This window comes from Solanum stenotomum, chromosome 10 (genome assembly GCF_019186545.1).
Source record: "Solanum stenotomum isolate F172 chromosome 10, ASM1918654v1, whole genome shotgun sequence".
In the NCBI taxonomy this organism is placed as follows: domain Eukaryota; kingdom Viridiplantae; phylum Streptophyta; class Magnoliopsida; order Solanales; family Solanaceae; genus Solanum; species Solanum stenotomum.
Genome location: NC_064291.1, coordinates 57,067,851 through 57,093,797, shown reverse-complemented (window position 1 = coordinate 57,093,797; position 25,947 = coordinate 57,067,851). Strand labels below are relative to the sequence as shown.

Sequence of the window (25,947 nt, the reverse complement as noted above, 5' to 3'; positions counted from 1 at the left end):
AATATTATATTTTGACTTAAAATACCCTAAACATATTGACTATTTGACTAAATGAGACGTTATAAGACTAACGATTAATTAGACAAGATGTGAATTTATAAAATTTGTATACGAGTGTATGATTAGTCCAAATATTAAGTCAACATGATACAATTATTTCACTCATATGTATTGATCCGACCTAATCATATAATCAAATTTGAATTTTTGAAAAAATTTTAACTTCCTTGATGAAATTTTGGTCCAAAGTCAAATATCATTCTTGTGTAATCTAATAATTTCTGAATTTTTTAAAGCTATCTGATAGATTTTGGTCAAAAGTCAAACACAATATTTGTATAATTTAATTTCTGAAATAATTTCAAAATTTCGAAAATTAAGAAGATCAGTTGATTGACTACCTTACTTTTAAGAAAAAAATTATTCCAAAATCACTTAGTGAGATTGTTCCCCCTCTTTTTAATTTATGGTTATTTTTTGTTGTCTGTTGCATGAAATAGTATAATTAAGTTTAATTCTTTTTATAAGTGTATTCAAAATAACAAACAATATTAAGTAGAAAATAAAACTATAATTTTATATATGCTTATGTCATTTATACATAGATTTAAAGTAGCTCACGTTCAATACAAGTAACGTTCATTGACTGAACATCATAAAAATATTGAACACCTTAAGTTATGGCGTAGCAATGCAATTTGTGTAGGATTTCAGTCTTGAAAAAGAAAAAAATTATGATAAAAAGAACTTCCTACCTTAATAATTTCTGATATATGATATAAATTTGAATTAGTTGAATTAATTAATTATAAATATCAAATGATTAAGTAAAAAAATAATAATATAAAAGTGCAAAATAGAAAGGAAGAAAAACGTCATGCCAATGATTTTCAACACATGATACCAACCACATTTTAAAAATTAATATTTCAAGTTTTCCATTTTTTATTTTTTTTATTTCACATATAATTCCAATTATATATTTCACATTATTAACATGAGTGAGCAGTTACCAATGGCAACAATTCAATATTCTCAATTTTCCTTGACAAACCAAACACTACATAAAGTCCTGAAATTTCCATTACAACGTTGTCTGCTCGAAAAAATTCCATGGACCCCTCTGTCAGATATTTTTATAATAAATCACCTAATAATAATTATAAAAATTTATCATCACTAACATATAATTAAAATATATTCATTTATACAAGTGAGATTAATTAGTAATTTAGAAAATAAGATAAAGNTATTTCACATTATTAACATGAGTGAGCAGTTACCAATGGCAACAATTCAATATTCTCAATTTTCCTTGACAAACCAAACACTACATAAAGTCCTGAAATTTCCATTACAACGTTGTCTGCTCGAAAAAATTCCATGGACCCCTCTGTCAGATATTTTTATAATAAATCACCTAATAAATAATTATAAAAATTTATCACTAACATATAATTAAAATATATTCATTTATACAAGTGAGATTAAGTAGTAATTTAGAAAATAAGATAAGTTAGATTGTCGATGATCAAGTTTCTCTTTTACACGCTCTTAAAAATTACGAACAAAAAATCACTATAATAAAAATAATTTTTAGCGGCAATAAATAGACACATTAATAAAAAATGTTAAAGTTTTTACCAGCATTAGTTAAGTGTCATTGAATTATCCAATGTCGCTAAAGACTTTAGGGACACATACAAAGAGTGTTTATAATTACCGCTAAAAATACATATTTAGCGACAATTGTTAATTAATTGCCGCAAAAAATATCATATTTCTCTTTTATACGCCTTTAAAAAATTACGAACAGAAAATATTTTGTACTAATTACCCTTGACACTCTTTAGAAAAATAATTGATTTTATGTTAATTTTGTAAACATATAGAGTAAGTATTTTGAGACGCACTTTTTAATAATGTTGGCAAGTAATATAAGATGGAGGGAGTAGTAATTGTGCTAAAATAAAATAAAAATTACTACTCCGTCCATTCTTTTTTAATTTCAATTTAAGCTATTAAAATACTTATTAAAAATATTTAATAATAAAATTTATTAATTAAATTAGCCTTTATTTGTTTAAATTATTGCACCCCATTCAAGAATTACTCATAATGCTAACTCCTACCAGACTCAAATGGATAAGGATAATATGGATAAGCTTAGCTTTGAATTCAGTGCAAGCTGCAAAGTAAAATCCATGCAAAAATAATTAATTCTCTCTATTTTTCAAAAAAAAAAATTGCTGAAAATTCTTGAATGGAGTGCCTATAGTGTTCTTCTCTCTTCATTTAACCTTCATTTAATAAACTTAACTAGTTTTTGAAGTTTTATTAGAATAAATTAATTATAATTTATATATTCAAAAAGTAATGAATTGTAGATTTTCTCATATTAATATAATAAGAAATTATATCTTAAGTTGTTGGCCAAATATTATGTAGTTTGATTCTTATAAAATAATAAAATAACAAGTATTTCAGGATGAAAGAAATATGATAATGTTTGACTGATCACAAAATCTAAAAAAGAAGAAGAAGGAAGAATCTCAAAATTTATGATTTAAATAAATTATAGTTATCTGTATGATTACAAATCATTTATTAAGTGTAAAATAATATTAATTTTTAACGAAAAAAGTATAATATTTATTTGAAATTTAAATAAAAAAATATAACACTAAATTGAAATAAATTATTTTTCATTTATTTCTTTTGTTGACTTTTATTTATTCATTTATCTTGTATTTATTGACCAACCAAATAATAATACATGTAATGCAAAGGAGAGAGAGGGAGACTTTGCATGCTTTGATTTATTCATTTTTTTTTTTTTGGACAAACCAAAATCAACCCCTTCCCCTTTACCCTTTATAAGGCTATCCATCTTCATTCTTTGATTCACACACTCACTCCACAAGTTAAAAAAAAAGTCAAGAAATTAAAATCAAGAAAAAATTCTTCTATTTTTCTTCATAGCTATGCTTCTTAATAGGGATAATGCTAGGTTTGCTGTTGGTGTTATTGGTTAGTTCTTAGTACTTTTTTAATTTGTCTCTACAAAACATACACACTCTGTGACGGAGCTAGAATTTTATCCGTGATTCATCATATCTACTGTATGTAATATTATTCTTTCAATTTTATATATATGATGTAATTTTTTTCTATGAAAGAGATTTGAATAAACCCCTTTCGCTCATCTAGCTCCGTCCCTACACACTCAATAAAAACATATATAGAGAAAAATAGCTCATGATTATTATTACCTTCAATTTTATTTATTTTTTAAATGAAAAAACTGATTTTTTTTGTTTTTTATTTTTATTTTCAGGGAATATCATTGCACTCATCTTGTTCTTGTCACCCTTGTAAGCTTCAATTCTCATGTTTTTCCTTTAATTAACTTTCCCTTACTCTAATAAAAATGCTTTTAAAGCACAAAGAGTTTAATTTTTATGCACCGCTTTTATAAAGAACTTTTTACACCATCAGATTATCGATGTATATAATGTAACTCATTTTTATTTATAGCATTTACTTTTTGTTTCATTTTAGATTTAGGTATTTGATTGATCTGACTTTTAAAAAGAAAAAAAAGACTTTTAAAACTTGTGATCTCGATCTTTTTTACAGGACGACTTTCGTTCGTATATGGAAAAGCAAGTCTGTGGAGCAATTTTCTCCAATTCCATACCTAGCCACATTTATCAATTGTGGGCTTTGGGTGATGTACGGTCTCCCATGGGTCACACCTAACAGTCTTTTAGTTATAACTATTAACGGAACCGGTCTAGGCATAGAGATCGTGTACCTTACGCTGTTTTTATTGTACTCGGATCGTAAGCAAAGGACGAAAGTTATTATAATCGTCATCGTTGAGATTATTTTTGTTGTTGCACTTGGCTTTGTTGTTCTAACTTTTGTCCATGAACCCAAGAAAAGGGCAGCCATTGTTGGTAGCATTTGCATGGTGGGCAACATTATGATGTATGCTGCTCCTTTGTCCGTCATGGTAAATATCTTTCATCCTTTTTTATATCTTGCATAATTCGAGTTTTCTCCTGCTTGAGGAAGTATATATATGTAAGATGGTCCATATTGAGTAAAAAGAAGTTTGATCATTGGGCCCAACCCGGCCCGGCTTGGCCAAGTATCACCAAGCCCGGCCCGGCTTGGTCTCTCATCGAATTCTTCTATTAGATATGTCTATATCTATAGACATCATTTGGTATTATTAATGATTTTTATTCAATTGTTCATCTTTTATGATGTTGTCACTTTTTTTAAAAAAATCCTGCGAACGCTATTAGTGGCGAAGGATGGTTAACTGAGGCTAAAAAAATATGATGTGTGTATATAAAAGGTTATTAAATTTGTGTACATCTTGATTTTGCCACTTGTTGGTTAGGAAAGGAAATGAAAATATATATTTTTTTAAAAGGGAATCATGAAAATGTTATTTTTAAACTAAAGTTTATATTGTATTTAATTGCAGAAACTGGTGATCAAGACCAAAAGTGTGGAGTACATGCCTTTCTTCCTTTCACTTTTCTCATTTCTCAATGGTGTGAGTTGGACTTCTTATGCCCTCATCCGTTTTGATGCCTACATTCTTGTAAGTATAATACAAATTAGTTTTATTTAACTTTATATTAAAAAAAATTAATTTTTTTAGAGTAGAGATACACTTGCAATAATTGATGATGTCATTTTTTGGTGCTGACAAATTTGACTTGTTGACGAATTATTTTTTCTAGATAACTAACACATAGTTCAGTGACTTTAATGAGATAAAATTACTCTTATAAATTAAATGATATTAACTCTATAATCTAGGATTAAATGGAAATGATAATAATAAATAGTAATTATTAAATCATATACATAATGTCTTCTATTTTGTGGCATATATGATATGACATCTTTTTTGTGACAACTATTTTATACTCTTTTTATGTTTATGTTGTACAAACATCAACAACCATTCTAAAAGAAAAAGAAAAAGTTGGGACTTTTATTTTGATTGATTTGATTCTTTGATAATTTTAGTATGATAGCTCTAACTTAACCACCAAATCAAAATTATCTTGCTTTGTAATTTATCTAATTAAGCTAACAAATATCATTATTTGTCCCAAGATCAATAAGAAAATGAGAAGTATTGTGTCCTACTTCTAAACTTTCCGATTAATCAATTCGTAATATCTACTAACATAACAATATGATATGACATGTTAAAATACACTGATAGTTCAAAATATTTGTATACAATCGGTGTATATAAGTTGTTTTTTTTTCTTCTTCCTATTAGGCACCTAATTCAATGGGAACCCTTCTTGGGCTGGCCCAATTGCTGATTTATGCTGCATTTTACAAGTCCACTAAGAGACAGATGGCAGCAAGAGAGGCTAAAGGAGAAATGGTTATGACTGAAAAGTCTGTTTCGGGTCGGGTGGCCCAAAACCCGAGAAATGATTCTAGAGTTTAAGTTTGGGGTTTCTGAAAGCCCATTTAATTTTTCTATCTTGATGTTTGGGCCCAACTTTCGTTGGGCCTTTTGTTTTTCATGACTCCTTATTAGAACACCCACCCCCTCAATCCCCCCACCCCACCGAAGGTACCCCTTACAATATGTAAGAAAGATAGAAATATCCTATAAATGAAATTAAGCTGAAAATTCAACAGTTTTCATTATAGAAAGTTGTTGTTTTCTTTTGGTTATATAATCATGTGATTTCTGAATTTAAAACTTGATAATTTTTTTCTGATTGGAGGAGTGATCCTACTTTATGTCAATAAACACATTATTTTAGCCAACATGTTAACTCGTGGCTTTTTTGTGATGATAGACTTGAACTTGATTAAAAATATACACTTTGTCGTGCTTTAAACTTGTTAAATAATATATATATAGTTTAAGCAAAAGACACGATCAACAATGTTTGATGCGTATGTGTTAGATAAATATACACGTCATGTCTATTGAGTTGAATATAATGGATACCTATAGATTCTCCTAGACCTACTATAGGCATAGTCAATATTTGAAATTTATGAATTTAAAATTCTAATCTCTTTAAGTTAGAGAATTTTAAATTAAAAATTTGTAGGTCGTAAAATATATACATGGTTCCTATCTCCACAAGAAAGCGCCTTAGTCAAACTAGAGGTCGATGAATCATAGTAGCACGGGGTCCGAGGTCATATCAACCCAGGCGGAACATAGTATATGTAAATATTCATTAAATTTGCAAATAATTATAGTATGGATGAACTCATAATCTTATAAATACAGCGAATTAAATGTTACGATTCTTCCAACGAGGAACAACATCCAAATATAGGGGTAAATGTTGATAGAATCGTAGTAAATATATTTATTTTGCTCGTCACAAACAAGAAAGAACACAAAAACACTCTGCTTTGGCCACATTTTATAAAATGAAAAACATATGCTGCATAACACACATTAGAATTGATTAAATACAACGACATTTTATTCCAATGAAGGGAAATAAATTAAATAGCTCAATTAGACTTTAGAATAATAATTTGAACAACTCAGAGACAACAACCCCTCCGAGTCACATGGCGGTGTTGGAATGATGGTGTAACCCAAGTTAGTGGACAAATAGAACTTGGTCCAGGATGAAAATATTCAATTTTTTCATCTTCAATATTGTATGTCCACATATCAGTAAAATATATGTGATTAGGCTTGACTACTCCTCGAAATCCAGAGCAATTAATAATACTACCTCCATCATTGCTCAAGAAAATTGATGAATCTCCCAAGTTGGTTATGTTGTTCAATCTACCTGTGAATGTATCTAATTCGGACACTTTATATCTCAAGTGCGTACTAGACTTGGTAACGATTAATAATGCATTGGATGTTTTGACTAGTCTGTAATACTGTTTATTTGGATAAATATTACCATCCACCCTGGCAACAAATCGTGGCTTAACATGAATTGATTTTGACTCCATAACAATGTCAAAAACCCAAAGTTGTCCATAACAAGTGACACAATAAAATTGGCCATTATAGTAAATGATACTAGTGGCGTTACCCCATGTATGAATAGTTGTATTAATATTACTACGACTCCACTTGCGGTCTCCTGATCGCCAAAAAGCCAAATAATTATCATGATCTATAAGAACAGAAACCATCAATACGTAATCTGATGTAATAGAAGGATTGGCAGATAAGGCAACTTTTTGGATAAGTGACTCCTCTCCAATAGACATTATTTTCACACCAAGTGAAACAACCAATGATATTAGTGGAGGAAGTTGAATTTGGGTACGGGAGAAAGGGTGCAACAAGTTCATCTTTTTTCTGTAGCATGACATGGTACAAAGCCATCCCTCGGATGACACACAATCTCTACCTCTAACTTCGGGGAGAAATACTCGTACAACTTTCTTCTTGGATAGAGAGTAAAATTCTCGATATTTGTGATATTTGTTATCTTTGGTAGCATTCAACATAAGCAATGGAATTTGAGGCGAAAACATGTCATCCTTAGTGATGGCAACTCGCCACGAGGTACAAACAGCACGTAAAGCAATGAAATCTTCCATCACTTTAACGCGATTCGCTATCTTAACAAGGAGATCGACAGGTAGTTCTTCCCATATCGCCATAGATATAGGGAAGAACAAACAAAGCTGAAGTTAGAATTTTATTCTTTATGGATTTTACTTGAGGATATGTATTTTGTATTTACATAGGTTGTGTAACAAATTTAGGACTCTTGTTAATTAAGGACTCTATAAGAGTCCCTCAGCTACAAGTTTGTCAAACAGACCCTGCCTCATTTTATGTGACGAATAATCTTATTAGTTATTACCTTACCTTTTTTATAGTAACTATATTATGTATCTTACATTTCTTGATGGTTTATCCTTCAAGTGACAATATGTAACAATGAAGAACGATACAATCTCTCCAAACTTTGTATTCACTAAAACAATACAATACAGTACCTTTGAAATAATAAGTAACGACCATCCAAACAAATTGTATGAATTATAACTCTTAATTTTGCCAAGGATTTGTGTTACTTACTCCGAGAATATAACGAAAAAATGGTTTTGTTACAGCGGCAATGCAAATTACAGAACTAGATAGAAAAAACGTTTATGTATTAGCAACAATACAAATTAAAGAACTAGAATAGAGAAACATTTTGGTATTATATATATGCAATAGCTCAAATAGGAAAACAAAATATTGGTAGTGTCTGTTCGGACTTAGCTTAGTTAATTTTTATTAAACGAGATACAAATATGATATGATATGTTTTCATCTCACCTGATATTTATTTATCGACACCGCTCTTAATATAATTTAATCGAGCTTAATATTTATGTCGCTAAAAAGAGACAGGCCGATGCAGTATAAGCTCCAGCTATGCGCAAGGTCCATAAATAGACCAGACCACCACAAAGGTCTATTGTATACAGTCTTATCCTGTATTTCTTCAAAAGGTTATTTCTTCCCGATCACATGATAACAACTCTACCAATTATGCTTCAAGTCACTATTATCGTAAATTATTTCTCAATCGATTCCAAAAATCATTACTTTTTTCTTGGTTTATTAACGTGTAGATCCAACAGTTACTCAAACTGCAAAAGTTTAATGCTTCTTTATAAACATTTTTGCAACAATTGATGAAAGCATTCAGAAATGCCAAGCAAATTTGTCCAAAAATAAACAAGAAAGAACACTAGATCACTCAGCTTTGGCTGCATTCTGTTGCAAATATCTGCAGGGAAAAAAGAAAGCAGAAACATCAGATGAAAAGCACATGTAGCAAAATTTTATTAGAGTGTAATTGCAAGCAGAAGATTCAAAAGCACAATAAAATCCTCGGATTATCTAGGTTCACAAGAAACACTTGTTGATTTCTTCTCATCTATCTAAGCGTTAGTGGAGAGAGTTATTTGGTACCAATGCTGGTGATAAATAGCAGGTGCCTGTGGAATTAGCCTAGGTGTGCGCTAGATGGCCCCAACACCGCGCGTTATCAAAAAAAAAAAACCTATCTAGGTTCGCAAGAATGTTTAAGTAGGCAGTCTCAACTCTCAAGTCATAGATAAAGCTTTAACAACTGGCTACACCACCTGTTTTCGGCATCTTTGAAAGAAAACTAAAATTGTGTGCATGTCGTCTAGAACTCTACTGCCAAATGGTGCAAGTGCTCATGGGAAAAAATCAGATATGTAATCATTCTTTCGGCGTATCCCTTTTTCCCAACTTCAACATACTACATTAGTTATATACCTTCAGCACCTCCTCTTTAAATCCCAATCAGACAGTGTAGTAATCATTATCATCGTTAAAGGAGTAATCGTGGCATAATATCCAATATAATACCATACGATCAATATTTCCCCGTCCCTCTTAATCCAGTGTCGTTTGACAATGGACTATGGGACTCTTTCAGGAGTAGGGGTACCGGAGAATAAAGACGTAGACGATGAGAAGGCACAACTAGAAACAGAGGTTTTTCCCACCATGAATCAATGGAAAATTTGTGTTATAGAACATGAATTTCCCACCAAACTAGCTCACGGGGAAAACACATGTAAGAAACAGATTCTCATTGAAACACTGAGAAGCTTCCTAATTTTTCGGTGTGAAAACACTACTATTTTTTCTTTTCTCACTAATTCAATCAAAATATTTGTGGGAATAGCTACTTAACATTTATCAGTAGGAAATTTCAATGGGAAAATAGTTATTTTCTAGTATTGCAGGTTACCTAAAGCACAAATCCATATCAACCCTTTCCCCTAGTAGATATTTGACACCCTAGGGAGTCGTCAAAGTATGAGTCTACACACTTGCTAGCTAAAACTGGATCGTCAAAGACAGGATTCCTTTTCTTAATACCTTCCTTATCTCTCCTAAGGGTCCATTGGCTGTATGTATGTTTTCTCTCACTTTTTTCCCTAGCTAGTACTCCCTCTATCTCATAAAAATCTCAATTTATGTGTTTCAAAAAGATTGTCAATTTATGTAGTGTAACTTTTCAATTACAACATGTTACATGGCAATGTTTAAGACTAAAAGTATGAAATTCAAAGGACATTTTGCTACACAATACACATCTTTAGTTTAAGACTACAAGATTCAAGTCTCATTTACTTTCTTAAACTCCATGCCAGTCAAACTACGTCAATAAAATGAAATGGAAAAAGTATTATTTTATTGATCACTTACCCTTGACTCTTTGCCCAACGTGATAGTTGATAGAGTTGCACTGATTCATTTGAGGCATGGCATGCCAGAAGAAGATAATTCCGAGGCTGAACCATCCATGCAAATCTCATGAACAATGCAGAATAAACACACATTGCTGCAACACCCAGAAGGAAAAGAAGGATGAGGGTGGGCGTATACCATTTCAAGTCAACGACTCAACGTCCATTTAAATACAAATTTTCTACCTGAGGTCATGTTGCCTGATATCATCTCTGGTGGTTTTTGTGTGTCGACCAGTCCCTACAACGTACCATCAATGAAACTCAGCCAAAAGAGTTAACTAGAAGTGAATAACATAATGTAAATTTTGAAATAGATAGGCATACAGCAATGACAAATCCCCAGTTGGCTACAGGACCCCAAAAATGAGTTGTCTTAGGGCCAACAGGGCTGTTCAAAAATGCCTTGAATGAAGCCATTTCTGACAAGCTATATGAAATATCCTGCAATTGTTAAAACAAACTTAGGTATATGAACAACAATTGAGACATAAGCATATGACAATTAAATTGAGTATTTCCAGAACTGCTAAAACATGAAATATCCTGTTAATGTAGCAGCAGGCAGCAGCCAAGATAACATATAACATCGAAAAAGGGGAAAGCTAAACACATTTACTTTTCTGTGACCTGTCAGGAATTAACAAGAAACACTGTGCAAAATCACCAGAAGAGTATCTAATACCGTGCTTCACTCCTAAGAAAGTTGGGTCAGTGCAAGACCACCAATGGATAGAAAATTTCACTTTACCGGGAACGAGATTGCAAAAGTGGTTCGAAGCAGTGAGAATATCAGGAAGGAACTCTGAAATTTCTACCGCTAATGACATATCAATCTTTTAGATGCAATAAATAAGAATCTAAGGAGTTATGCCTTCTGTTGTAACCTTCAATCGTGTTCAAATAAAAATGGAGAAAAGCTGAATATGGTGTTATATGCATTTCCACAGAACCATTCCAACCACAATTTACAACCCACTACTTTTCAGATGATCTGCCATTTTAAGCAATCCTCAACCCAATTCACCACCTACGTGCCCTTTACACGCAGTGACTCTGAAGAACACTTACACTTGTAATAAAAAAAACCAAAACCAAAAGATGCTTTGGTCAGAGCCATGAATTACTCATACTTCTAACAGTCTCACATCATCTTACCCTAAAATTCTCTTACTCATAACCCCATGTGTTATTCAGATGTTTACGGTTTTAACACAGGACACAGCTATTTAAGAGAGAGGAAATGAAACAATAATAAAGATATAGAGCTATTTATTTATTTATTTATATAAAAGAGAGCTATACCGGAAAATGCCGATATAGATCATAGTTTGTCATGAGGGTGAGTATCTTGCATATAATTAGAATGTTCTTTCACCATCTCATCCGGCACCTAGCACAATCATTTGAACCTCTTACTCATTAAGTCACCACCCAATTAAAACCACCTCCGCGACCACTAGTTTCCATCTTCAACTCTAGCACCAAGAACAACCCACCAACCAAAGAAGGTCCATAGTACAAACTTCTATGAAAATAAACACATAGTAGTGAACAACCACCATTTTAACTAAGCAAAAAAACACAGACCTAACAAGCACAAGAAGCAGAATAATACTATATCTTCCACTCCATATACATTAAAAACATTGAGGGCAAAATTCACAAATTCTGAATCACAATAATTTTTTATTAATTCAATCTCCACACATGTCACTGACTATTTTCACCTATCAATCAATTAATTAACTTAGCCTCAATCCTAAACTATTTGGCCCCTTCTATATAACTCCTCTACACCAAATACACTATATCCGCAGGGGCATAGCTATGTACACCAAAGGGTGGTCAGTTCAGTTAGACACCTTTTTCCCAAAAAACTATACTGCATATATAGGTCAACTCTTATTTCTTACACATATATTAAATGTTCAACATAAGGGGGGAGCTAGATCTTCTAGCCTACAGATTCGGTAGAACCCAATAGTTTTGACTCAAACCATGTACTTCTGTTTAAAAATCTACTTAATATATATAAATAATTTATCAAGAACCTGATAAGTTGCATAAGCTCAAAATTAACACCCTTAGCGAAATTCCTCCCTTCACCATTGCACTATTCAGCCATTTTATTCCTCCAATTTGCAACTAATAAGCAGAAAAATCAAAACTTGAGCAAACATAAAAGCCCTCCCCCACCCCACCCCCAACAATCCAGGATGCTGTGGCAATACTGTTATTTCTATGGGGTCCTTTCTTTTGCTAATTAACCAAGTAATATTCAGTTTAAATTCATAAAGATTATATCTATACAATAAAGATTGAATCTTTTTCTCAAAGGGATGATAAAAAACAAGAATTGCAGAAATTAGATTTTTAAAAAACATGTGAAACTGCAAAAACAAGAATACCCTTTATTAATAAACTGATTTAAAATCAAAATTTATAGTAAAAATCTTACCTTTATTAGAGATCTGAAACTGAGGGCTTCTGTTGGCGATTGTGTATAAAGTGGTGCTACTCTTTAGTTGGTGGTGTTCGTCAAAGGCAGGGAAAGAATCATTTTGGCTTAATAACCTTTTTGGTCCCTCAATTACTGTAAGTCTCTAATTTTAGTCCTTTTAGTACTCCTATTTAACAAAAGGTATCTTCTTCTTGTTAATATTTAAAAGAAAATATATTAAACTTTTAATCATTTGGAATGTGCAATTTTGATCTTTTTGTTTATTAATATTCACACATTTTCTGAATTATTAGTCGTTTCACCATTTAATTATTTATGTATTATGTAAAGTTTCTGTAGTTTTTTCTTATTTGATATCTGATGATAATATACTCTTCAAATAGTTCCAAACAACGTATTTTGACCAAATTTTATGTAACGAAATTTAACTTAACATGAAGTATAAGAAATAAATGTATAAAAAAATTAAAGATAGAAGACTTCCCTATGTTACACCAATTATACTCAAAGTACCAGAATTATCATTTTAGACTAGGGATAATGAGAGTTCCATGTGCCTTTTAATTTAAATAAATGGTGTTGTGAGTCTTAACAATTCATGTCATTACGGTAAAACTAAAATGCTTAAATTAATTAATTTTCAAAAAAGAGAAAGGTATCAATCATTCTTCTTCTTGATATAAACTAAGACCGTAAGTGTGTCACATAAGTTAGTAACATGATGTTACTAATTTGAATTATTTTACAACAACATATATAGAATGTTTGCTATAACAACGAATAATAAGTACATGAGCACGTAAAAGAAAAGGACAGTCCGATGTACGTAGAGCCTAGGGAAGGGAGTGTAAAATTACAATTCAAGATGATGATTGATGGCTGCTGGTAAAACCAACATCTTAATTGTGTTGTTCCCTAATGATTGAGCATTATTGAAACAATCACTCAAATCATCATCACAAGCAATCCATATCCAATCATTATCTTCATCCATATAATTTATTCTAAATCTTCCAATTGGTAATTTCAATCTTTTAGCCACTTCATTATCCAAATCATCTTTTCTTGAAAATGTGTACAATTTAAACTTCATCATATCATCTCCAAATGTTGCCTTCACTGTAAAACTGCTGCTACAACTCTCGTGATCTTTTTGTATTGTAGTTTCTGAAGCTACTGATTTGTTCTTCTTTGAAAGCATAGTTAATGTCTGGTGATCGGATTCACTAGACTTCTTTCGTTTCGATAATGGCCACCTTCGAATACCATACTTCCTACATAATCGCTTCAGTGTAGATCGACTAACTGAAACAAGAAAAAGAAATTTGAGTTTTAACTTCTACTATTGTCAGTTCAACTAAAAGATGACTATAAGTAACTTCTAATGTCACGTCAGCTAAAAGATAACTAGAAATAACTTTTACTGTCAAGTCAACTGAAAGATAACTAAAAGTAACTTCTACTGTCACGTCAGCTAAAAGATAGGCATGATACGTGCCCTTTAACTTGGCCTCATCTCGAATCTATGCTCTCCAACTTTGAGTTTGCAGAAGTAAACACTTTTAACTTTAACAGAGTTGAACAAAGAAGACACACTTGTCTATAGTGACAATTCATGTCCTACATGGTGTCCTTCCGCCCCTGGTGCAGCCCAATGGCATATTCTTTTCTGTACCTTAAAAAGGGTTGGAATTGAAGAAAGAAAATGAGAAAAGAACTTACTCTGAAGGCTTTCAGCTGCATCAGAAAGGTTTTTGTCAAAATGCTGTTTGAGATCATCACAGTTGACAGAGTCTTTAGTTCTGGTTCTGCTTTCTTTTTGCAAACGAGTAACACTTACACATTGCTTCTCTGATATAACGTGTGAATCGACACTTAACACATTGGATTGAACCATCGATTGCTGTCTATCTGCAGCACAAGATGATAATACCTCATTTCAATATGTAAAAAGGATTCAGACATATTCACCTTATCACCATGGAGTACAAAATTTTGATGGCAACTAAGAAAAAGTATATTTATTCTACCTTCATTCTCCGTGTGATTTTCGTTGCCTTCCATTAGTTGGTTCCGTCTATCTTCAACGTGCAATACTTCAGGCATAAACAGACTAGCTCTAGATTGACAAATATGAAAATAATCCACATTCTTATCTGAAGAAGCTTTAACAACTTGAACACTTGAATCATTTCCTAGTTCTTGACCTGAAGCAAATTTGAAATTCCGAAAATGCTGTCCCATTGTAGTCAAAATTGATCCAAGCAACATATTTGGATCTCCGTTATCAGGGGGGAGAAACAGCTCCAGTATGTACCTATCGTCTCTACTCTTCAAGCAAATAGCAAAAGAAGTAGTCAATCCACACCAACGCGCATAATGTACCAAAGGATACTCGATTATGCTGAATTCAGTAATATTCTTGCAATAGCACAGCTTGCCAGAAGAAAATGCTTTCCCAACAACCCCTTGATCTTTCTGCAAAGGTTGTAACTTGGAAATGTCTCGGAAACATAACATATCATCATAATAATAATCGTCATAAACATGATCGTTAGCATCCATTTCCTCATCCGCGACAAAGTAAACTTCATTACTAGCAGACATGGCAAGCTCGGTGCAGCCAATGTACATGCCATTGTGGTCCATTTCTAGATTCACACAGGGAATCCAGACACGAATGAAAGGCAACTTGTGTGTTTCTCGCACGATTTTTAACATCCTTTTGAATTCCTCTCCTTCATTATGTTTCCCTGCTTGTACCTGGTTACAAAGGATTTTGTTCAGATAAAAATTTACTAGTTTTAACAAAGGATGAGTGATAAAAGGTAGGAATTTTGCAACTTACTTTTCTATCTTTATTGAGAAATATTTTAGGACATTTGAGATCTACTGCCTGCAATGAGATCAAAATCTTAGTCCAAAAGTACAAAAATCTACCAAACTATTTAAAAAAAAAAAACTTAAAATGAGAGTTTAAAGCACCAGTAAAGCCTGGTGCACAAAGCATCCAGCATTCACGTTAAATTTGGGGAAAGACCGCACCTCAAGAGGGTGTGATGTAGGCAGCATACCTTAACGCAAGCATCAGTGGATGAATCCACGGCTTGAGCCTTTGACCTATAACTCTATAAGTCACATGAAGACTCCCATTCAAAGGATACAGACATCTCCAACATGGTCGAGATTATAGTCCTAATCATGTGGTTGTCGTACATGGCTCGTACGAATTGGCAGATACAAGATTTTGGTAGTGAGGCATTCCACACAAAACTATATATATACAACAACAACATGCTCAGTATAGTTCCACAAAGTGGGGTCTTAGGAAGGTAGAGCCTACCTCAACGATAAAGAGGCTGTTTCTGATAGACCCTCATCTCAAGAAACTCGAACTATATGTATCTGTCTAAATGCCAAAAATAAGGAGATAGGACGAACCTCAAGCGGATTGAGTACTCGTTCAACTTCACAAGTCAAGTAGCCACCTTTCCAAACTGTAACAAGCTCAATCACACCAATGCAATTCTTCTCAATAGGTTCAAACACAGGCAAAGCCAAATAAGTCCGAACACCACACTGGAGAACATGATCCCTCATCGGAAACTCTTCATTCGTGTAATACCCCACATGAGTACTTGACTCTGGCAATTTTTGCTGGAAAACTCGTGTAGGCGGACCAAAAAGATGAGTTTTTTCCCTTCCTTGTTCATGATTTTCACCCTTATCAACACTATATTTGTAACCTTGACAGTGTTTTCTATACCAACAGAGTCCTTTATATAGATATCTAAGACCAAAAGGTTGTCCTGAAGTTGATAGATAATTTCTACCTTCAATGTTTTCCAGTCCCCAAAACTGTAGTAAAATTACTTGGGATGTTTCAATTCTTTGAAGTGCTAATTTGATCTTTTCCTTCACAGCTTCAAGAAATATATATACACTTGAATTAGAAATCACAAAATATGGTACACCATTAGCAAGTTAAGAGTTTAAGTTCTACGCATTGACGGTGTATAGATCTTTTTTAAAATGATCATGTTATGTTGACGTACATAATTCTTCGTGACAAGCCTAATAAGGTAGGGTGAACCTTTTGTCTGATTCAATCTTATCTATTGTTGCTTTCGAAATACATGATAAACACTTCCCTTCCTACCAATCATATGAATGAGGACAGAGAGAGTAACAACCTACTATAACCCGTTAAATTGAGTAAACTTTCTTTACTTGTCAGTATATATAACATAAATCCGAAGCTAAAAAGAAAAGCTTTTTACTTACAAGTAGATTGAGGTTGATTGTTCGTCCAAAAAACCATTAAATGGAAATTAGAACGTTCTTCAGAGCAAGATAATGGTTCTCCAATATAATTCATGAATTCAGATGATGTATATACTTCATAAACATCATCATTAATCATAGGATATTGATTTTTCCCTATCTGTTCCATCATATTTGCAGAATGATCAAAAGGAATATTGTTAATCATTTTTTTTTTTGATCGGTCCACAAAGGTCATTGACTCTGTATATATATGAGTAATAATAACAAGTCAATGAATTCACACATGTGTATTATTTCTTCCGTAATAACAATAATAACATAATTAATACAAGTTTAATAACATATTCAATAAAAGTTAAATGAGTAGAATCTGAAAATTGAGGAGAATGATTTTTACCCGACCTTACCTTATGAAAATAAGGTGATTGTTTTGATAAATTTCGACTCACATAAATCATACAATATTTTATTTAATTTCCATTAATGAAAATTTTAATTAAACTTTATAATAATTTAACTTGGTTGCCATGTTTGACTTGGTCCTTATAATTTGCGAAAGAAATTAATAAATTCTAGATTCTAAAATAGTGGTTCACAGAGTTTTCGACACATTAACTCAAAAAGTTTCATCACAATTGATTTTATAGTTTAGTTATCAGATCCTATGGTTTCAATCATAGACTTTTTCCATTCTGTGTTCATCATATCTCGTATAATTCTACGAATAAAGTCCGAAAAAAATAACAAAGAATGGCGTGTATAGAGCGTTGCTCCCTATAAGCTGTAGGCTCAAACAAATAACCAGAGAATTATGCTTCATTCTCAAAACAATTGAGATCGACTATATGAATCTTTTGTATCCATATAAAAATATTCCAAATGGACAAAGAATGTAAGTTGCAACAACAAAAGCAAAACACTTATTTTCGTAGGCTTACAAGATGAATACAATTGAAAAGTAAAAACTTTCTACAATTACAGAGGACCCTGCCATAACCTAAACCTACACTCCACATGCACAAAAAACCTAGCACTACAAGAATGATTTTACTAGTTTTTATATATTTACAACCTAAATTCTAATCATTCACCTGAGCTCTCACAGGAGCTCCCAAGATTGGGCATTATGTCATGAACTAACAATCTTACTACATTGCTGCCTGATGAACTTGAGATATCGATGCATTCTTGTAGATCTGCATCACACGTGATTAAAACCCACTCGTGGTCATCATCTAGGTACTTGATATCGAAAGTTCCCATCTCTAACTTCAGCCTCTTGGCTACTTCCTCCTTCAACTTATATATGCCAGAGTTCAAACAAAGTCGAAATCTTATGATGTCTTCCCTATAGGTTGCTTTTATTGTAACGGATGTTACTTCAGGCCTGGAAGAAAATTGTGGCATCTTCTCGACAGGAAGAGGAACCTGATTCGTAGCAATTCCATTAGAACATGGTGGGTTTGTCCAACTGTATTCTGGGACACGTTCATCGAACATGGCTTCTCCAGTCGGACAAAGATTTCTCAGATCATGTGAGCTGCCTGCATCCTCAACTAACATTCCCCTAAATTGTTGCTGGGTGTGTTCCGGAATATAAAGCCCAGGCGTTAGGAATGCAGTAGATAAATTTATTTCTCCTGTGGTTTGATGAGCTGGTTCCAAAGAGCCTTCCACTTTCATGAACGACTCCTGTGTAGGTGAATTGACCAGCTCATTCCGAGGGGAGGACTCATTTGCAGGGGAAGGACTACCTTGACACGATCCATGGGAGGTAGGTGTCCCTGTGCTCTCTTCTCTAGAGAAGCTCCCGGTTCTGGACCTATGTGACCCTTCACGCACGAAACCATTCTGCTTTGGAGAGAGCTCTTCATTCCCAATAATCCGGCTTCCAAGCATTTGGTCCGTAGGTTCAGCTTCTTCATGACTTCCTGGTGTTCCATGGTTGGAGAACTCATTCTTCTCTTCTTGGTACTCAGAAGCTTTACACGGCGAACCATTTATGCCTGCAGGCCAAGAAATAGAACCAACAGCAACAGGAAGTGAATTTGGTGCAAGTGAAGTCAGGCTGAATGTTCCATCAGCTCCTTGCACAGATTCAATTACACGTTTTAGTTTTGAAAGGGACCGGTTAACCTTGTTTATCTTGCGAGATGGCCATCTAGAGATCCCATGCTGCCTGCAAATGCGCTTCATTGTAGTTGGACAAACTGTAATTGCGAGAAAATTAACAAGGATAGTCAAATCAGCTATTACACTGGGAAAGGGGGAAAATGAACACTTTATGTGAGCAAAACATGGTAAAGAAAAAATTCATAATATTTTGAATAGCATACCGCCAAGACTCTTCGCAGCATCCTTAAGGCTTCCAGCAAAATACTGTTGCAAAACCTCTAAGCTTATTGTTTTTTCAGCTTTTCCACGTTTTCTCTCTGATTTCTTACCAGTCTGTTTATTCTCGGGGACAGAAGCATGATTATGGACTTCAGCTGTACCATTTACACCCTCCGCACCTTTTGACACATTCAATGCCACAGGGGACTGCTGCTCTTCCATTAGATCAGGATGTGTCCTTCCATTTGCTACACTAGCAGACTGAGGAAGAGATTTGGTGGTTGGCACAGAGTCAAACCTTGAACCAAATTTTTCTTCTGTGGATGCTTTAATAATCTCAACTGAACCCCAGTCATGCTCAAGTTCCTCACCAGAAGCAACCCTAAGACTCCTAAAGTGCTGCTTCATCATCAATAAGAGAGAGTTCAGCAAGGCCAGCTGGTCAGTGTAATCTCCATCATTTGGGGGCAGAAAAAACTCTAAAATATAATCATCGTTGCCAGTGTGAGTGCTCCGTAAGCAGATTGCAAAACAGCGGGACAACCCAAACAAACGTGCATAGTGCACCAAGGGGTACTCTGTTTTGCAAAACTGCCCTATATCTTCACAAAAGCATGATTTTTGAGAAGCATATGCCCTTCCAGCAACTCCCTGTCCCTTTTGTAAGTGATGCTCAGCACAGGCCTCACGGAAACCCCACATGTGAGCATCAACCACATAAAATGCTACATCTGTCGTAGACATACAGACTTGTCCCATGCAGCTTCCATCAAAGCTACTACAGCTCTTTTTAAACCCACCACCATCAGCCAGCACACTGCGATGCCTGCACGGAACCCATGTCTGAGCCAGAGGCAATTTATAAGTTTCACATACTGCTGTTAATATCTCCAAGATTTCAACCAATGCATTCTGACGACCTTCATTACAGATCTGGTTCATAGAATAGCCAACGACATAAGACTTATTCAGACAACAATCAACAACAGCTTAGATGAGATGTGTCCAGAAACTTTTTTCTTCTCACCTGATGGTTTGGGTAGTCCAATATCTCTGAACTTTTCAGATTCACTGCCTGCAGAAAAACTGAAATCACTTAACAAAACTGAATGTTTTAAGCTCAACTACAATGTAGAAAAAAAGGATTGGAAAAGCTATGCATTTGGTTTACATGACGATGCATCTTACTGATAAAAACTTCTTAGCAACTACACAAGTACTTATCAAAATAGTTGAATCAACACTAGCTGATAATTTGATATCCCATGCAGCGAAGAGCACATGCACTAATGCACCTTCATGAACCAGCAAAATATAAAATCACAGCAGGAGAGAAAGCAATCCATTACATGCATATGAAAACTAAAGACAGTTGTGATCTTAAACAGGGAGAATTCCAGTTCATCAGACCACATGCACAGAGTCAAAATATCCACAAAAATAAATAAACAATACTAATAATAATACACTAATAGAAACTTCCAGAAGTTCCTCACCACAAGTAAGAAACATCTCATCCAGTCTGGGATTCTAGCATACAAATACCGACATAGTTTTATATTATATACTAACAGATCATAAGATATATGTTCTAAATCGCATCATGTACTTGAATAAAATTGGCATTGGTTATTCATCCAGACTCTCTAAAATCTTCGGATCCAGTTGGAGATTTGGCACCAATACACATCATTCAAAAGCAAGAGAACAATTTCAAAAACCATCATATTCAGCTGTTCATATTGATAACTTTTTTGACATAATATTTTTAACTGAGAACTAGAAAGATGATACAGCATGCCAGAAAACACTTCAGTTGAGTCTATCTGGTAAACCGGCTTAACTTAGCTGTATTCCTTTAACACGAAAGTGCACTTTCCTAGAGAAGAACAGAATGATGGATGGCAATATGGCATAGCACTCACTGAAAGTTTGTCACCACTTTGATAAATGAATATAACCTCGCCGCTAACGAGTAAAACAAAATCTATAGATAACTCTAGCATTTAGACAACACAGAATTGGTGCAGCAAACAAGCTATCAAGTGCCCGTGAGAGACATACCAACTAGTTAGAGTTTTATGTATAGAAATGATTAGAACAAACCTCAAGTGCTTTGCATACTTTATCAACTTCAGGGGCATAGTTGATTTTCTGGGAGGTCATTATGAGCTCTAGTACACCAACACAAGACTGACCAGATGGTTCAAATACTGGCAATGCCAAAGTTCCACGAACATTGTAATCCAGGGCGTGATTAAGACGGGGGAACTCTTTACTGGAATAATACTGCACATTTGGAGTCCATTCTGGCAACTTTTTCCGGTACACACGGCCCGGAAGTCCTAACACTCCATCAGTCTCCCCATCCACAGAAAACATATACATCAAAGAAACCATTCGATATTGATGAAGCCCATTACAGTCCGGGTCAAGAACAAAGGGCTGCCCTGAAGTTGTAAGCACATAACGACCGCCATTCTTAACAGGTGCCCAGATCTGAGCTAACACACGTTCTCCTGTTGATTCCTTGAAGTATCGAAGTGCCTGTGTCATCCTCTCCTTGATTATGCAAGAACTATCCAGATAATCTAAAGGGGCTAATCCTTTAATTGGTAGAGGGATTCTTTTCTTATCATCAGTGACAGACACAGTTTCAGGTGCAGCCTCATGTTCATTAGCATCTGCTCCAAAGACAAAGGGAAAATATATGAATCTTTTGTTGGTCTCAACAGCCAAATGATATCAATTATACTTCACTTGGACAAACAATAACTACGACTAAAATCCAAAACTATTTGGGGACAATTATATGAATCACCTATATCCGTTATCCACTTTACATGATATAAGTTAAAGATGCTTACATTAATCACTAGGTGTAGCTAATTGTAGAAAGAGCATTGCTAGTCATAGTAACATTTAAAAATGGGCAAAAAACCTATAGGAGTACCAAAAAGTTCAACCTTTTGCACTTGTCAAAAGAAGAAAAGTACATATTTTGATATCGTGCTATGTCAATGTTATAGTACAGAAACTAATAACTGTGCAATCTTCATTGCCAAGAGAAACCCCATTTTTTTTCACAATTAAACAAAATAGCTAGTATAACTTGCATTTTTATTATGTATTGAACTAAAAAAAATTGTTTAATACTATGTATTAATACTCTAATATTCATCATAAAGAAATTTTCCGAAGTCAACTAAACTTCACACATAGTTCCAAAAAAATTGGAAACAACAATAAGTATAAGCCCGAGGCTTACAAGTGACAAATCTAGGGTAGTTGGAGAGCCGTAAACTGCCGCTAGAGAGAGCATTTCCATTAGGCTTATCTTCGTTTTCATCAGAAAAAGCCCAAAGTGGAGAACAAGGCTGTTCAGAAGCAGCCGGTACGAGAAACGGCGACATAGGATTTGAAGCAGAAGCAGCTGCCGCGAAGATCTGATCAAATGACCAGGAAGCGTCGAGATCCAAATCGAGATCCATCATCAACGATTCCCTATGATTCTCCGCCGCCGCATGCTGCTGCGCCGTTGCCGGCGCCGGCGGTGGAGCTGAGAACTCCTTAGGCTTTGAACGGAAAATGAAATTCATTTCTTCTTCCGGCTCCGACATTGAAGAAAATATGTGAAGTGATAATGATGGAGATTTTCTCTCTCTATTATGTATGTGGCGAGAAGAGAAAGATGACGGAGAAGATGACGATAATGGTTAATTGAAGAGTGTGATTCCATTGAGAATTGGAATCTAATAGTTGTATTACCTACTTGCGTTGCACAAAGTTTTATCCATAAAAAAACTTAAAACAATGCCACTAACTATTCCCTACTTCGAGTCGCTCCGATAATAAACATCTTCGATCGTTATTTTAAAAATATTTCAAATTAAGTTATTGTGATGGTAAGTATCTTCAATTTAAAAGTATTCATAATTTAATATTTAAGGATAAACATCTTCGATCTTCAATTCTAAAGCATTCATTATGCAAGTAAAAGTTAGTAACTGAGTAATCCTTATATAAGAGGAGACAATTGAGTACCTATTATGTTTCTTTCAAATTATGTATTATAGTTAAATGAAGTAATAATGTGATAATGCATGTTAATTAATTAGTAGTGAAAATTCGTGTGCACATGCATGTTATGTATATATATTGATTTAATGTAAAATATTGATTGCAAATAATTTTTACAATATGTAAAATACGTTTTTACATTATATATATATATATATATATATATATATATATATATATATATATTTATTCTTAGTAATGACGAAAGCTAGAAATTTAAATATAAATTCGATCAAACCTAATAATATTACTTAAACAATGATTTGTATCAAAAAAATCATTAGATATGTATGAGTATTGAATTTAGAATTCAATTACTATTACTTTGAGTTTTTATTTATCTCTCGATCCAACGCTTTAAGTTTTTATTTATCCCTCAATCCACTCAATGCTCTCCTTAATATAGGTTTGTCTATATTAAAAGTTGCATACCGATACTTTGGATTCTACTATTATATAAGAGAGAGTTTATGATGGGACATCTATATAATATATAATATAATAAATCATTTTTTCTACTATATAATATATATTTATTTTTCTACTATAAGGGAGTTTATTTAATATATAATAATATATAATAATATAATATAATAAATCATTTACAAATGACTTAAAATATTTAATATTTAAAGGATATATAATAAAATAGGCTGACTCTCAAAATTCTATCCGGGTCACATATATTGGGACAAAAAAAATAACATATATCATTTTAAAATTACCAAAAAAGTATTATAAATAATAATAATTAACAACTTAAAATATCTTAAAGACATTTTAAAAGGGTTAATTTTGTAATTTTATCCATATCACATAAATTAGGACAAAGTGACCAGTAATGTAGGTTATTTGAAAGTTACATAAAAATATTATAAATCACAATAATTAATAACTTAAAACATTTATTTAAAAAAAAGTCAAATTTGGATGACTCTTCAAATTTCATTTGTGTCACATAAATTGAGACAACAAAAATAACATATATTGCGTCCATTTTAATTTATTTGTCTTAATATTTTTTTTTATATTTAAAAATTGCGTAAAAATTATAAATCATGATAATTGACAACATAAAATATGTTTTGAAAAAGATACAAAAAATTCCACTGATTCTTGAAGTTAATCTATCGTAAAAATACTATAAATCATGATAATTGACAACATAAAATATTTCAAAAATAAATACATATAAAAAAATTCGATTGATTCTTGAAATTAATCTATCGTTAAAAACTATGTATAAAATACAATAAATCGTGATAATTGACAACTTAAAATATTTATTAAAAAAACTCAAAAAAATAAATTGACTGATTCTTAAAATTAATCTATCAATGTCACATAAAATGAGACAAAAGTAGTAATATGTATTGTTTAATGTGAAATTATTGAAAACTACGTAAAATGTATTATAAATCTTAACAATTAACAACATTTGATTGACTCTTGAAATTTTATCTATGCTACATACATTGAGACAAGCGGAGTAATATATATTAAGTATTTAAAAATTACGTACAACCATATTGCTTTCTGTAGGCTTCGAATTATCGTGGTCATTTTTTTGGCTGATACAAGTTTTGTACATTTTCTATTTTTTTTAATATTCTAAATCGCAATAATTAATAATTTAAAATATTTAAAAAAATATATTCAAAATTGAGTTGGTTTCGGGAATTTTATTTATACTATATAAAATAGGACAAAGGAAGCAACATATATCATTTACAAATGACTTAAAAAGCATTAAAAATTACAATAATTACCAATTTTAAATATTTAAAAGTTATATAATAAAATAAGTTCACTCTCAGAATTCTATCAGGCTCACATATATTGGGACAGAAAAAATAACACATATCATTTTAAAATTACCAAAAAAGTATTATTAATAATAATAATTAACAACTTAATATATCTGAAAGACATTTTAAAAGGGTTAATTTTGTAATTTTATCCATATCACATAAATTAGGACAAAGTGACCAGTAATGTAGGTTATTTGAAAGTTACATAAAAATATTAGAAATCACAATAATTAATAACTTAAGACATTCATTTTAAAAAAATTAAAATTTGGATGACTCTCTAAATTTTATTTGTGTGACATAAATTGAGACAACAAAAATAACATATAGTGGGTCCATTTTTATTTATTTGTCTTATTTTTTTTTTTGGGTTTTTTATATTTAAAAAATGCGTAAAAATACTATAAATCATGATAATTGACAACATAAAATATATTTTGAAAAAAATACAAAAAATTCTACTGATTCTTGAAGTAAATCTATCGTAAAAATACTATAAATCATGATAATTGACAACATAAAATATTTCAAAAATGTTGTATGTGGGTAGTCTTATTATGCCTTCAATAGCGTCAAAGAAAGTATAAGTTTGTAATAAAAAAACTTATTCTTNCATGATAATTGACAACATAAAATATTTCAAAAATGTTGTATGTGGGTAGTCTTATTATGCCTTCAATAGCG

General features: G+C 32.6%; 5 protein-coding genes across 6 annotated transcripts; 1 reads left to right on the top strand and 4 right to left on the bottom strand.

The window, feature by feature from the left end:
* The first annotated feature begins 2,930 nt into the window (after positions 1–2,930).
* LOC125841963 (bidirectional sugar transporter SWEET4-like) lies at positions 2,931–5,544 on the top strand. Its single transcript, XM_049521151.1, has 5 exons — positions 2,931–3,030; positions 3,338–3,374; positions 3,640–4,018; positions 4,502–4,621; positions 5,318–5,544. Exons 1-5 carry the CDS (start codon positions 2,985–2,987, stop codon positions 5,492–5,494), a joined length of 759 nt encoding a protein of 252 aa, XP_049377108.1. The 5' UTR covers positions 2,931–2,984; the 3' UTR covers positions 5,495–5,544.
* A 1,023-nt stretch (positions 5,545–6,567) lies between these two features.
* On the bottom strand, positions 6,568–7,659 carry LOC125843235 (F-box protein At2g26160-like). Its single transcript, XM_049522446.1, has one exon. The coding sequence runs from the start codon at positions 7,657–7,659 to the stop codon at positions 6,568–6,570; it is 1,092 nt and encodes a 363-aa protein (XP_049378403.1).
* A 927-nt stretch (positions 7,660–8,586) lies between these two features.
* On the bottom strand, positions 8,587–12,881 carry LOC125842521 (mitochondrial pyruvate carrier 1-like). Its single transcript, XM_049521823.1, has 5 exons — positions 12,749–12,881; positions 10,615–10,731; positions 10,474–10,528; positions 10,247–10,382; positions 8,587–8,786 (listed from the first exon to the last, which is right to left on the bottom strand). The coding sequence occupies exons 2-5, from the start codon at positions 10,705–10,707 to the stop codon at positions 8,753–8,755; spliced, it is 318 nt and encodes a 105-aa protein (XP_049377780.1). The 5' UTR covers positions 10,708–10,731; positions 12,749–12,881; the 3' UTR covers positions 8,587–8,752.
* A 524-nt stretch (positions 12,882–13,405) lies between these two features.
* On the bottom strand, positions 13,406–17,268 carry LOC125842378 (protein NLP7-like). The gene is made up of 6 exons (XM_049521662.1): positions 17,036–17,268; positions 16,193–16,674; positions 15,600–15,647; positions 14,782–15,514; positions 14,474–14,662; positions 13,406–14,056 (listed from the first exon to the last, which is right to left on the bottom strand). The coding sequence occupies exons 1-6, from the start codon at positions 17,241–17,243 to the stop codon at positions 13,605–13,607; spliced, it is 2,112 nt and encodes a 703-aa protein (XP_049377619.1). The 5' UTR covers positions 17,244–17,268; the 3' UTR covers positions 13,406–13,604.
* Positions 17,269–17,923: 655 nt separating this feature from the next.
* LOC125878365 (protein NLP6-like) lies at positions 17,924–23,206 on the bottom strand. 2 transcript variants are annotated; one of them, XM_049559606.1, is made up of 5 exons: positions 22,641–23,206; positions 21,479–22,056; positions 20,400–20,447; positions 19,375–20,305; positions 17,924–19,248 (listed from the first exon to the last, which is right to left on the bottom strand). In XM_049559606.1, exons 1-5 carry the CDS (start codon positions 22,990–22,992, stop codon positions 18,122–18,124), a joined length of 3,036 nt encoding a protein of 1,011 aa, XP_049415563.1. In that variant the 5' UTR covers positions 22,993–23,206; the 3' UTR covers positions 17,924–18,121. The 2 variants fall into 2 exon arrangements, with proteins under 2 accessions (XP_049415563.1, XP_049415564.1); XM_049559607.1 differs by having other exon boundaries at positions 21,479–22,039; positions 22,630–22,888.
* Positions 23,207–25,947: the final 2,741 nt, after the last annotated feature.